We start from the raw sequence: 12,160 nt of genomic DNA, 5'->3' as shown, positions 1-12,160 counted from the left end.
TGGATAATAATAGCACCCACCTCATAAGACTGACATAACGATTAAATGAGATAACATAGAACGGTGCCTTGCATATTAGTGTTTACTAAACATTGGTTATTGTTTTTATTCAAATACAACACAAAATAATATGTGAGGAGGACCAAGAGGAGACTGAGGAAGGTTTTCTGGAGGAGGTGGTTCAAACTGGCCTTGAAGGATGAGAAAGATTTCAACCAGGATGGGCATGTATAGGGAATGGTTGGCAGTTCCACTTGATTGAAACATAAAGACTGAAAGTAAAGAATGATGGATGACAGATGCAGCCGGAGAAGTGGGACCAATCTGGGAGGACCACAGATCCCAGCGGGGACCTTGAAGTTCACCCTGTAGGCACTGAGGAGCCATATAAAATCCCTGAGCAGTAGCAAGGCTGTTTGACAGGTCCCATCGGACGTCTTTGCCGGGACTTCCCTGGTGGTCCAGTGGTTAAGAATCCATCTTGCAAAGCAGGGGACGCCGGTTTGATCCCTGGCCAGGGAACTAAGATCCCGCATGCTGCGGGGCAATTAAGCCCGTGCACCACAACTACTGAAGCCCGTGTGCCCTAGAGCCCGTGCACCGCAGCTACTGAACCCACATGCTGCAACTACTGAAGCCCGCGTGCCTAGAGCCCGTGCTCCACAACGAAGAGTAGCCCCTGCTCGCCGCAACTAGAGAAAGCCTGCACCCAGCAACGAAGACCCAACGCAGCTGAAAAAAAAGAAAAGAAAAACCAACCAACCAAACAAAAAACAACAACAACAAAATATCTACTAAGCATTTACCATGTACTAGGTACTATTCTAAGTGCCAAGGTATAGCAAGGAAAACAGACATAGGCATCCTCTTGGACTTTCATTCGGGTAGGGTGGGGAGAGACAAGTGATAAGCCAGTACATACATAAGACAAAGTACTGTAATTGCAAATAACAAGCACTACAAAGGAACTAAAACAGAGGACATGCTGGAAGTGCCTGCTGCGGGGGGATACCTAGGCCGGGCCTTGGTGAGGAGGAGACGTTTGAGCTGAGATCCAAAGGATGAGAAGGAGCCAAAGGGCCGCTCAGCGTGGCCAGGAAAAAAAAAAAAAAGGAGCCAAGGGGAACCGGGTAGGGTCACAGGATGTGGGAGTAGGGGAGGGCAGGGTTTCAGAGGCCGGGGGGCTGGGAGTGGGAGAGAGGGGTTTCTAAACAGGGACCGGCAAGTGCCAAGTTCTGAGGTAGGGATGAGTTTGGGTGAGGTGCCAAAAATGAGTTTGGAGGCAGGGGAAGGGGGGGTGGGGAGTGGGAAAGGGGCAGGTCACAGAGCTCTTGCTTGCCATGATGCGAAGTTTGGATCTGATTCTAAATATACTGGGAAGCCACTGGATCATTGCTGTTTTTGTTTTGTGGTAAAATATATATAACAAAATTTACCATTTTAAATATTTTTAAGTGTAGAGTTTAGTGGCATTAAGTACATTCACGATGTTGGGCAACCATCACCACTATCCCACTCCAGAACTTTTTCATCTTCCCCAACTGAAACTCTGTACCCCTTAAACAATAATGCTCTATTTCCCCATCCCCCAGCCCCTGGCAACCACCATTCTACTTTCTGTCTTTGTGAATTTGACTACTTTAGGGACCTCATATAAACCACTGGGGGGGGGGTTTAAGCAGAGTGTCAAGGGTCAAGGCAATCCGATTTGCATTTTAAAAACCCACTCTGGCTGCTCTGAGAGTGGACGGCAGTGGTGCGATAGAGTGGAAACGGAGAGTAGCTGAAGGGCTGGAGGTAAACACTGGAAGATGAAGGGACAGGGCCTGTCCAGGGCTGCACGTGGGGGCTGGGTCATTGGAGGGGCACCAGGACGGTGATAAGGTTTCTGGCTGAGTGAGGAGGATGGAGGGGCAGTTCCTGGGGTGGACCTGGGCGTGATGACAGGGTGGACTGTGGCATCTTGGAGCTGGCGGGGAGCTCTTGGAGCTGTCTGGTCCAATGTTTGAAGCAGGGTTTGGGAAGCCGAGGGCGGGAGGGGACTCTCTGGGGCACGGGGAAGAACACTGGTTCCCATCTCATGGGAATACTGTTCCACAGAATACACCCTGAGAAAGGCTGAGGCCCGGAGACGGGAAGGACCTGGCTTAGACCACACAGTTGAGTTAGTGGCAGAGGCAGTCCTGGAACCTAAAGCTCCCGATTTCTCAGCTGATGCTCTTGATCTTCTCACTGCACCAGGCTGCAGTGCCGGATGGATGGGAAAGGCAAAGGGCTGGATGCCCAGAGACCAGGTAGGAGACCCCAGGCCTAAATCAGCAACGGCCTGAGCAAGAGCTGCTACAGGGTGCCTTTTGTGAAGCCTGTCACCCTCCTGCAGGGCAATTTCACATACCTCCCAAGCACTCGAATGATATATTTTTTTCCCTGTGACTTGACCCCTAAACACAATCCTTTTAATGCTTAGAGCGCATCATTTTAATTTTTTCTCTTTAATTTAATACAACAGTATGGAATTGCATAGGTGACCAGAAGCAGTTCTTCTGACTTCCTAGGTCCCTGCTTCTTGCCGTACCCCACATTACAACTGCATACCTGGCCTAAAATCCCACCTGTCTCTGGTTGCTGACATTGTGCCTTCAATAATTGGAGACATCATGGCATGGGTTCTGGAGTCAGAACCCTCACTAGCTGTGTGGCCTGGGGCAAGGTCATTCCTCTGCGCCTCAGCTTCCTGATCCAGAAGGGTACCTATCTCTGAAGTGTTGTGAGGGTTAATTGAGTTAACAGGCAAAAGCACTTGGAACAGAGTCTGGCATGCAGTAAGTGATCGATCAAGATAAGCTAATATTATTAATGTCTTAGTCACATCACAGAACCAACTGCAGCTCTTGCATAGTCGGCCACTGTTCTGTTAGGGGAGCTTGGAATTGGAAGCACATTTAGATGGAGCATGAAAGCAAACGGGTCCTGTCATCCAGTAACTCATCTAACTTTTTTCTTTTTTTTAACATTTTTTTTTGGCCACGCCCAACGGCATGTGGAACTTCCCCAACCAGGGATCGAACCTGTGCCCCTTGAATTGGAAGGTGAAGTCTTAACCACTGGACCACGAGGGAAGTCCCTAACCTTTTTTTTTTAAAATAAGTTTATTTAAAATTTTTTATTTATTTAGTTTTGGCTGCGTTGCGGCGAGCTGGGGCTACGCTTCGTTGCGGTACGTGGGCTTCTCATTGTGGTGGCTTCTCTTGCTGCAGAGCACGAGCTCCAGGCACCCGGGCTCCTTGCTCTGCGGCATGTGGTATCTTCCCGGACCGGGGCTCGAACCCGTGTGCCCTGCATTGGCAGGCGGATTCTTAATCACTGCGCCACCAGGGAAGTCCCTCGTCTAACTTTTTATACTACAATAATGACTTAATAACGAGAATCCAGTTTGTTTCACAATGTCAGCAGGGGCCAGTAAATTTGAAGCGTTCATGTTACTTTTCTGGGAGCCTGGAGGAGGCAGCGCCAGGAGACGGTGGAAAGGCTCGCATTAGGAGTCTGAAAACCCCGAGTCACTAATGGGCTGCCTGACCTTGGGTCATCACTGGGTTTCAGTTCCTTTCTGTAAAATGACTGAACTCTAAGGGACTGAGAGGCATTCCGGCCCAGTGTCCTCAGTAAGAGCTAGTAAATGTGTGGAAGTACTATAGACAAACTGACTATCTCTATAAGGCACAATCACTGTAGGGACATTTAAGAAACTGTTAGAGGAATGGTGGGGGTCTGGGGGAGAGGACATTCACTGAATATTCTTATGTACCTTGTAAATGAAAAAACAAAAAACAAAAACCTGAGAAATGAATTAGTTTGCCAGTAATAAAAAAAAATATTTTAATGACCGGGTCACTGAGTGGGCCTTCTTGCGGGGATTGGGAAGAGGACATTTGGCCGGACAGGCCCTCACTCCTAGCCCGGCGTCCCCGTCTCCCAAACCTCTCGCCGCCGCCAGCCCTCCCTCACCCGCGCCCGCACCCGCGCCCGCACCCGCGCCTCACCTTTCACCCACCCGACCTGAGCGCGGGCGCCGAAGCGGTTGCGGCCATCTTAACTACGGGCAAGAGGCCCTTGCAAGGCCACTAGCGGAACAGCAAGAGAAGACAAGTAGAGGGGGGAGTATACCAGATCATCAACGCCAGGCCGACACTGAAGCTGTTACATGCCTTTCGCTAAAGTAGAAGGACGGTAGGGTGCCACCATCTCTTCTGAGGGCTTCTTCATTTCCCGGCCCTGGGACCAACGAGTTCGCGTAACGGGCCGTTTCCCGCCGTCCTAGAGTGGCCCCACCCAAAGCTACTTCCGGTCGTCTGGGCCCGGAGGGACCCACCCCCACCCAGCACCGCAGGCCGAATCCCCAGCGTCCCAACCCGGGGATATGGTGGTGAGCCCAAGACTCCGTCCCCGGCCCTGCTCTGGGCTCCCTGTGCAGGTGCCGGTGAAGGCCGGGCGGGAAGGACCTGGGAGAAGGCCGAGGGCCACGGGCTTCGTGAAGATGGCCCTGTATTTCTTCCCCGAGGAGTGGGGATGTCTGCGGTGGCATACCTTAACCTGGCCGTGCTCGGTGAGATCCAGCGTCCCGGATCTCTGAAAAGGGAAGGGGGTGGGTGGGACGAACAGGGCCAGGTGCCTGAATCCACTGAGCCTGACTCCAGCAGAGTCAGGGTGACTCTGTTTCCCGGCATCCTCGCCAGATCAGTCTAAATTCATAAGTGACCCTCTCCGGTCAGATTTCAACACTGCAAAAACTTCTAAAACCTGTACCGGCCTTCAAGGCGCATGGCACACTAACCTCCACGGACTCAAGCCAAATCTTTCTCTACAGGCAAGCCATCTCCTTGACTCCAGCTAAGTAGAATCTTTGTTCTTTGGACATGCTTCTAGCTTAATAAGCCTTTGTTCTTGCTATTCTGCTGTGTTATACACTGACCTCCAACTCTAACACCCTTCAATGCCCTTCTCAAATGCCATCTTCAAGAAATTCCTTGGGGGGGGGATAAATTGGGAAATTGAGATTGACATATATACACTACTATATATAAAAAAGATAACTAATAAGGACCTAGTATATAGCACAGGGAACTCTACTCAATACTCTGTAATGGCCTATATGGGAGAAGAATCTAAAAAAGAGTGGATATATGTATATGTGTAACTGATTCACTGTACACCTGAAATTAACACAACATTGTAAATCAACTATACTCTAATAAAAATTAGAAAGAAAGAAAAGAAAGAGAGAGAGGGAGGAAGGAAGGAAGAAAGGAAGAAAGAAAGAAAGAAAGAAAAGAAATGAAATTCCTCCTGGAGCTCTTCTGCCCTGTGCTGGAAGTCTCCTCTAAACTGCAGCTCTGTGTCCATCTCTATAGCCCTGAGCACAATCTGCCCAAAGGTCTTCTCTGCACCTGTGCCAGCAAAGCTCCTACCTGGTATCTCTCTTAGAGCAGGTACTTTATCTTGGTTCACCAATGTCTCCAATACCTGGAACATCTAGAACAATGCCTGGCACACATGAGGTGCCCAATACATTTTCATTAAATGAATGCGTAGGTAGTCTTAAGAAATGTTTATTGGATGATTAGGGTTCTTCCCCAGTTTTGCCAGACCCCAAACCAGCCCTCATCAAATGGGTGGAGCAGGAGACCCAGCTGTGGGGTACAGATGCTCAGGATCCCCTGGAGGAGGAAGCCTGAGAGAAAGCCAGAAAGATGGGAAGTGGAGGTGATGTCCCAGTGTCAGCTATAAGGGAAAACGTTTGTTGAGCAAGAAACACCATCTATATGTTCTTTACTGCTGGCGTTACTAATTTTCGCTGACCTGAATTTATGACACCCACTGGAGATTGCAATCTTGACCTTCTCTTTCTCACTTAATTGGCTTTGAGGCATCCAAGTGGTCACATGATTAGGTCATACTGTATGAATCATCCAGACCGTAGGTCAGTGGCAGTGTGTGAATTCAAGTTTAGGATGGAGGCAGTTCATCAGTCTTCCAGGTCCCTGGTTCCTATAACAGCTGCCCTTCTGGTTGAGAGTATCTCTTCTGGTTGGCCCTGGAGTGGGTGGGAATGTCCCTGACTTGGGAGCCCTCAACTGGCCAATACAGTCTAGAAGGGGGCTTCCAGGGCTGGGTACCCATCTGAATGCTTCTGTCATTGTGAAGGTTGAGTCCATCACCTGAACATAAGTAGGCCTTGGAGAGTTAACAGGAAAAAAGGTAAGTTTTGAATCTGCTATGTTTCCCAACACTCACTCAGAAAAATGATACATTTGGAAGGAGTCAGCAGAAGGAGTCCATTTGGGAGTTGTCATGCGGCTCTGGAGTCAGAGACACTGACGTGGTCTTGGAGCCTGTGGCCAAGGCTCCCTGTAGTCAGGACTTTCCCAGGCCCTCAGTCTGTGCCCAGCTTCAACACCTGGCACTCACACCACACCCTCATCCCCACCCCAAGTGCAGTCATGCTTTACCTTTACCTTCAACTTGGCCCAGTGTGCTCTGTTTTGTGGTTTTTTCTTTTTTGACCACACCACGCAGCATGCAGGATCCTAGTTCCCCAACCAGGGATCGAACCCGTACCCCCTGCAGTGGAAGCACAGAGTCCCAACCACTGGACCTCCAGGGAAGTCCCGGCCCAGTGCACTCTGGAGAGGGACACTTTACTTGCAGCTAGTGCAGTACCTCTCATGCTACTTGCTGACTCACACAGGCAAGCAGGCCTACTACTGTCCCCACAGTGGGAGGTGCTTCAGCCAGAGGCCACTAGTAGACCCACCAGCTTGGTACCATGGCCCTCAGGGTCTGACCCAGGGGTGCAGACTCTGCCCAAGGTTCTTCTCCAGGAGAGTCCAGACCCTCCTGCGAGCTTTCAGCACTACCCAGGACTCTTCCAGTGTGTGATAGGGATGGGCACTGACAGGTGAGAAAAAGCCATCACTCTTAGTGGAAATTTTCTAATTTCTTTTGTGTCCTTCAGGGGGCCTGAGAGGCTAAGACAACTTGTTGGGGTTGAGCCCCTGGGCAACTCTGCACCCTTAGTCCTTATCCCCCACGGACCACCCTACAACAAGCCTCTCTCCTTGGCCAGGCTGACCCCTCCCAAGTTTATGTCTTCCCCTTCTCTCCTGCTGAGATCAACTCTTTACTTGCCCAGCTCCCCTAGGGAGAAGCAGCCACTGGATACAGGGTGTCAGGCGGAAGCCTCAGGGGGGCCTTTGGAAGGAGGCAAACAGACAAGAGCTCCAGAGTAGACCCCAGAGCTGCTGAAGATGTGACGTGCATGTCCATGAAGTGTGTGAAATGCTGTGACTGATTTAAGTGGCCAAAGGAAAAATATCAAGGCTTCTTAGGGCAGGGTATTTATGAAGGCTTGTGGGAAGCACAGACTAGACAGTCAATAAATGCGTCTGGTGAGAGAGAGGGTTTGGAGGTAGAAATGATGGAGAGAGTTGGTGCCATTTGCTAAGACAAAGACCCCAGGAGGGGCAGGTTATGGGAAGAAAGGGATGAGTTCAGTTTGAGTCACGCAGAGTCCGAGGTGCTTGTGGGCCATCCATGCCGGGGCAAGGTGGCAGGTGGCTCTGTGATCAGGCGCTCAGGAGCCAAGCTTGAGCTAGAGGTAAATAGATGTTCGGGAGACGTCCTGTAGGGCATGTCGGGGGAGCGTAAGCTTACAGAAAGAGGGTCCTTCCGACCTTTCTCAGACCTCACCCTACTCTTCCCCAGTTGCCCCCACGACCTCCTGAAACAGAAGCTCCCATAATTTCAGGCTCTATCAAGCTTCCAGTAGAGAAGGTTCTTTTACCCGCTCCATTTTTTTTACCCTCAACATTGGGGGAAGCCTGCTGTCACCCAGTGATGGGCCAGCGACGAAATTGAACGTCTGAATTAACAGCGCGGAGCGGCCTGGGGTCTGGGCTGGAGGTCGCTGTTCCAAACCTGGGCGGGGCCGCGGCTGCGCCTCCAGCGCGGCGGGCGCGGGGACCCGGCGGGGAAGCCGGGCCGCCGCGCCTCCGGGGCCGGGCGCCAAGCTCTGGGGAACGCCGCCTCCGGGCTGGTGGCAGCGCCTCCTCGGGCGCCTGTAGCCGCCGCGGCCATGTTGGCTGAGGGCTCGAAGACAAAGCCACCTGGAGACACCGGGGCGGCGTCATCTGGGCACGATGGCGCGGGAGGGAAGTTCGTGGGGCCGCGTTGCCGCCATCTCTTAGGAAGGCATCTTCCAGTTCTGGTTCTCGGTGCACCTTCAGCCACCTGCTCTTAGTGTTCAGCCACCCCCGTGGGCCCTCGAGGGGCCGTTCCTGGTCTCCCGGCCTCACGGCGGCGCCCCGACCCTCAGGCCCGACCAGGGAGCGTTGTGGATCGCGGAGGCTCCGCGGACCCCGGAGGGTAGGGGTGGCGCTGGCCCGCCGCCGGGGTGGCACTTACGATGGCGCCGCCCCCGGCCCCGCTCCCCGCGCGGGAACCTAACGGGGCCGGGCGCCAGGGGGGGAAACCCGAGCCCCTGAGCTTCGCGGACGTGGCCGTGTACTTCTCCCCGGAGGAGTGGGGGTGTCTGCGGCCCGCTCAGAGGGCCCTGTACCGGGACGTGATGCGGGAGACCTACGGCCACCTGGGCGCGCTCGGTGAGGCTCCACCTGCTCGCCTGCGCCCACAACCCCGTCCACCCCGCCCAACTTCTGGGTCCTGCACGTGGAGTGGGAGGCCCCAGAAAGTCGCGACCCTGGGCGGCGGCCTCCCCAGCAGCGTGGGCTTTGCGTTCTTCTCCCCCAGGCTTCCGAGGCACCAAGCCAGCCCTCATCTCCTGGGTGGAGGAAGAGGCCGAACTGTGGGGTCCAGATGCCCGGGATCCTGAGACGGGAGAGTGTCTTAGAGAAGCAGACACAGGTGAAGTAGTGGGTACTTTGTCCCGTGGGGACTTCCTCTGGGTCCGACCCATCCTGCTACCCTCTGCCAACTCCTTACCTGCTCATCAGTTTCCTCCCTGAATTGCTTTCCCAGCTAAGGTTATTATGCCTGGTCCCTGCCTAGCTCTGGATTCAGCCTAGAAAGGGGCTGTGAGTGTGACCCAGGCATACCTGCCTCTCCACTCCCAGCTCCGCGTTATCTGAGCCCCTCACATCTAGTTGGTCTCTAAGCTCTTTGGAGCTCCGCATCACCCCATCTGCTGTTTGCCTGCTGTCTAGCTCCTCTGCCACCTCCTCTGTTTTCGTTTACTTTCTTTTTGTTGTGTTTTTGTAGCAGCCTCCTTTCGCTTGGCTTGCACGGTTTTCTTCCTCCACTTCGTCCTGTTCACCTGTTGCACCGTGCCCAGCCCCTCTGAACTTGTCAATGCCAGTCACCTTCATGCCTCTCTTTGTGCTGCATCCTTACCATCCACTCATCCTCCGTGATCCAGTTAAATTGTCATCCCTCTGACCCCCATTTTCCCAGCCCTGAGGTAGAATGTACTGTGCCCCTGTTCCTTCCTTCTCTCTCTGTCTCTGCAGCTTTTCTTACCATCCTGTGCAGCTGAGGAAAAGGTGTCACTCCTAGCTTCCCTGCCTGTACCAAGCTGAGTCCCAGAGGCAGCTGTGGGTCCAGAAGGTGCCTGTATCTAAGAGGCTTCTCTGTCCTCATATGGGCTGTGGGAATCAAGGACCAGGATAAGCCAGGGTCTGAGCTCTCCCCTTATCTCCCAGCAGGTTCCAGAGACAAGGAAGAGAAAGGACAAAGAGAAGGGACCGAGGCACTGGGGAAGATCCTTTCTGTGGACGCTCAGCCTCCCAGGCTGACGGCTCTCAAACCCTTTTCTGCTGGGTTTTCTTATGGTTGGGAGCAGCCATCGACGGTGCCTCGCCGGGGTCGCCCACCACTCTGTGCCCATCCCCCGGTCCCCAGGGCAGACCAGAGGCACGGTTGCTACATGTGCGGGAAGAGTTTCGCTTGGCGCTCCACCCTGGTGGAGCATCTGTACACCCACACAGGCGAGAAGCCCTTCAGTTGCCCTGACTGTGGCAAGGGCTTCAGCCAGGCCTCCTCTCTGAGCAAGCACCGGGCCATCCATCGAGGGGAGCGGCCCCACCGCTGCCCGGACTGTGGTCGGGCCTTCACCCAGCGCTCCGCCCTCACCACCCACCTCCGGGTCCACACGGGCGAGAAGCCCTACAGCTGTGCTGACTGCGGCCGCTGCTTCAGCCAGAGCTCCGCCCTCTACCAGCACCAGCGGGTCCACAGCGGCGAGACCCCCTTCCCGTGCCCAGACTGTGGCCGCGCCTTCGCCCACGCCTCAGACCTCCGGCGCCACGTGCGCACCCACACGGGCGAGAAGCCCTATCCGTGCCCAGATTGCGGGCGCTGCTTCCGGCAGAGCTCCGAGATGGCGGCCCACCGGCGCACCCACAGCGGCGAGCGCCCTTACGCCTGTCCGCAATGCGGCAGGTGCTTCGGCCAGAAGTCAGCCATGGCCAAGCACCAGTGGGTCCATCGGCCCGGGGCGGGGCGGCGCAGGGGCCGGGGTGCCAGTGGGTTGCCTGTGCCCCTGGCCTCTGGCCGAGGGGACCTGGACCCACCCGTGGGCTTCCAGCACTACCCAGAGATATTCCAGGAGTGTGGGTGATGGCCTCAACGGTGACAAGGCAAAGGGTGAAGATCTAGACATTGTCTGAGGCCCAGGGTGGCCTCAGGGGCCTGAAACTCCGGCAACTCCGGGGAGGCCACAGAAGTCCCAGCCAGAGCTGGACCTGGGGGAGGAGGACTGTTTCATCTTAGGCCCTCACGAGCTTCATCTGCTGATACCTTGTTCCCTACTGTCCCAGACTCTAGAAGCCCCCTTTGCTGAGTTAGGGCTGAGGTTAGAACCCCCACTAGACTTCCACTGTGGGGAAGAAAAGGCTGTTTCTAAGAGGACTGAGGTGGAGAACTTTGTTTTACCCACTGACTTTACTGCAGAAGTTAAAAACTGATGTCCGGGTACTGAATGTGGTCACATTCAGGACTGAATGTGGTCTGTAGCAGCCTTTTAAAATATATATATATATTTAGCCCAGCCAGCATGTTTAAATGTTATGAATTATTGGTTAAGATTTAAAAATGAGGATATTTCACACAAAAAAACAGGTTTCTGGCCTCTCTTGAAAAATCCGAAGATTTGGCAACTCCACCTGAGCTCCCACAAAACCACAATTGGTGGGAGCTGAGGGGCAGTTGCCCCTTTGGATGGAGACCAGGCTCTCCAGTTCAGCATGCCCGCCACTCCTTATCACCTCCTGACCAGTGTCAGCTGGCACCCATCATGGCTCGCCAACATCTCTGGCAAAGCAGGCCCTCTCCATCTGGCATTTTTCTACTCATTTACATGACCTGTTGGGTTTCTGTAGTCATTTGAGTTTGCAAACTGTAGTCTACAGCATTCAATTGTTCTTGAATCAGGGATTCAGGTAGAGAGCATATTTGTGAAAGGGTGGCAGGAGAGAAGTAAAAGGAGGCTTTATGTTAGATCTTGGCTCATATTGCATTTTATGGTTTACAAAGTACTGTCTTGTCCATCAACTCATTTCACCCTCATAATTGCCTATGGAAGGAAGCATCTTGCTTGGAGAGGACAGCCCATCAGGAAGAGGTAGTCAGGACTGAATTTTTTGCCCCAAATGGAGTGGTGTCTCCACCTCAGCACCACTCAGCTGACCTGCACTTCCTGTTTTTGAAGGGGAGGGGCCTGAGAGACCCCTCTAGTACTCCTTGGGCCTCCCTGGGAGAGCCCTATGGCTCAGGCTTTGCTATTCTAGGCCCAGCCAGGAGGGCCTCATCACATTTCTGAACTGGAAGAGATCTTAGCTTTTCCATCCTTTTGCATTTGGGGACACTGAGACTGGGGAAAGCTGAGCAACCTGTCCAAGGTCACACACAGAGTGAGATGCTAGGATTCTTTGTTTCCTGCTGTCTTTACCATACCACTCCTGAGCTCCTTGCCAGTGTCTCAGCCAGGGTTCTGGAAGCATCTTCCCACTCCCTGAGATGACACCCAGGCACTGACCTAGACTAGGGACAGAGCAGCCCAGTGTTAGTGAAGCCCAGGTACAAGATGAGTGACAAAACAGCCACATAGCCAACAAGGCAAGGGAGAAACTAGCCTTAGATGAGAGTTCCA

General features: G+C 53.4%; 1 protein-coding gene across 2 annotated transcripts; it reads left to right on the top strand.

Moving 5' to 3' along the window:
- Positions 1–8,049: 8,049 nt before the first annotated feature.
- LOC133104085 (zinc finger protein 764-like) lies at positions 8,050–12,018 on the top strand. Of its 2 annotated transcripts, none has more exons than XM_061209760.1 (3): positions 8,050–8,657; positions 8,806–8,919; positions 9,717–12,018. In XM_061209760.1, the coding sequence occupies exons 1-3, from the start codon at positions 8,462–8,464 to the stop codon at positions 10,628–10,630; spliced, it is 1,224 nt and encodes a 407-aa protein (XP_061065743.1). In that variant the 5' UTR covers positions 8,050–8,461; the 3' UTR covers positions 10,631–12,018. The 2 variants fall into 2 exon arrangements, with proteins under 2 accessions (XP_061065743.1, XP_061065742.1); XM_061209759.1 differs by having other exon boundaries at positions 9,714–12,018.
- The last annotated feature ends 142 nt before the right edge of the window (positions 12,019–12,160 follow it).

The sequence above is a fragment of the Eubalaena glacialis genome, chromosome 13, assembly GCF_028564815.1.
Source record: "Eubalaena glacialis isolate mEubGla1 chromosome 13, mEubGla1.1.hap2.+ XY, whole genome shotgun sequence".
Lineage (NCBI taxonomy): Eukaryota > Metazoa > Chordata > Mammalia > Artiodactyla > Balaenidae > Eubalaena > Eubalaena glacialis.
This window is presented reverse-complemented; position numbering and strand designations above follow the sequence as displayed.

Excerpts from the sequence above, each read along its gene's own strand:
- LOC133104085 (XM_061209759.1), top strand. The coding sequence starts at position 8,462 with ATGGCGCCGCCCCCGGCCCCGCTCCCCGCGCGGGAACCTAACGGGGCC. Across the intron at positions 8,658-8,805 it reads CGGCCACCTGGGCGCGCTCG|GCTTCCGAGGCACCAAGCCA; the intron begins GTGAGGCTCCAC and ends CTTCTCCCCCAG. Across the intron at positions 8,920-9,713 it reads TCTTAGAGAAGCAGACACAG|CAGGTTCCAGAGACAAGGAA; the intron begins GTGAAGTAGTGG and ends CTTATCTCCCAG.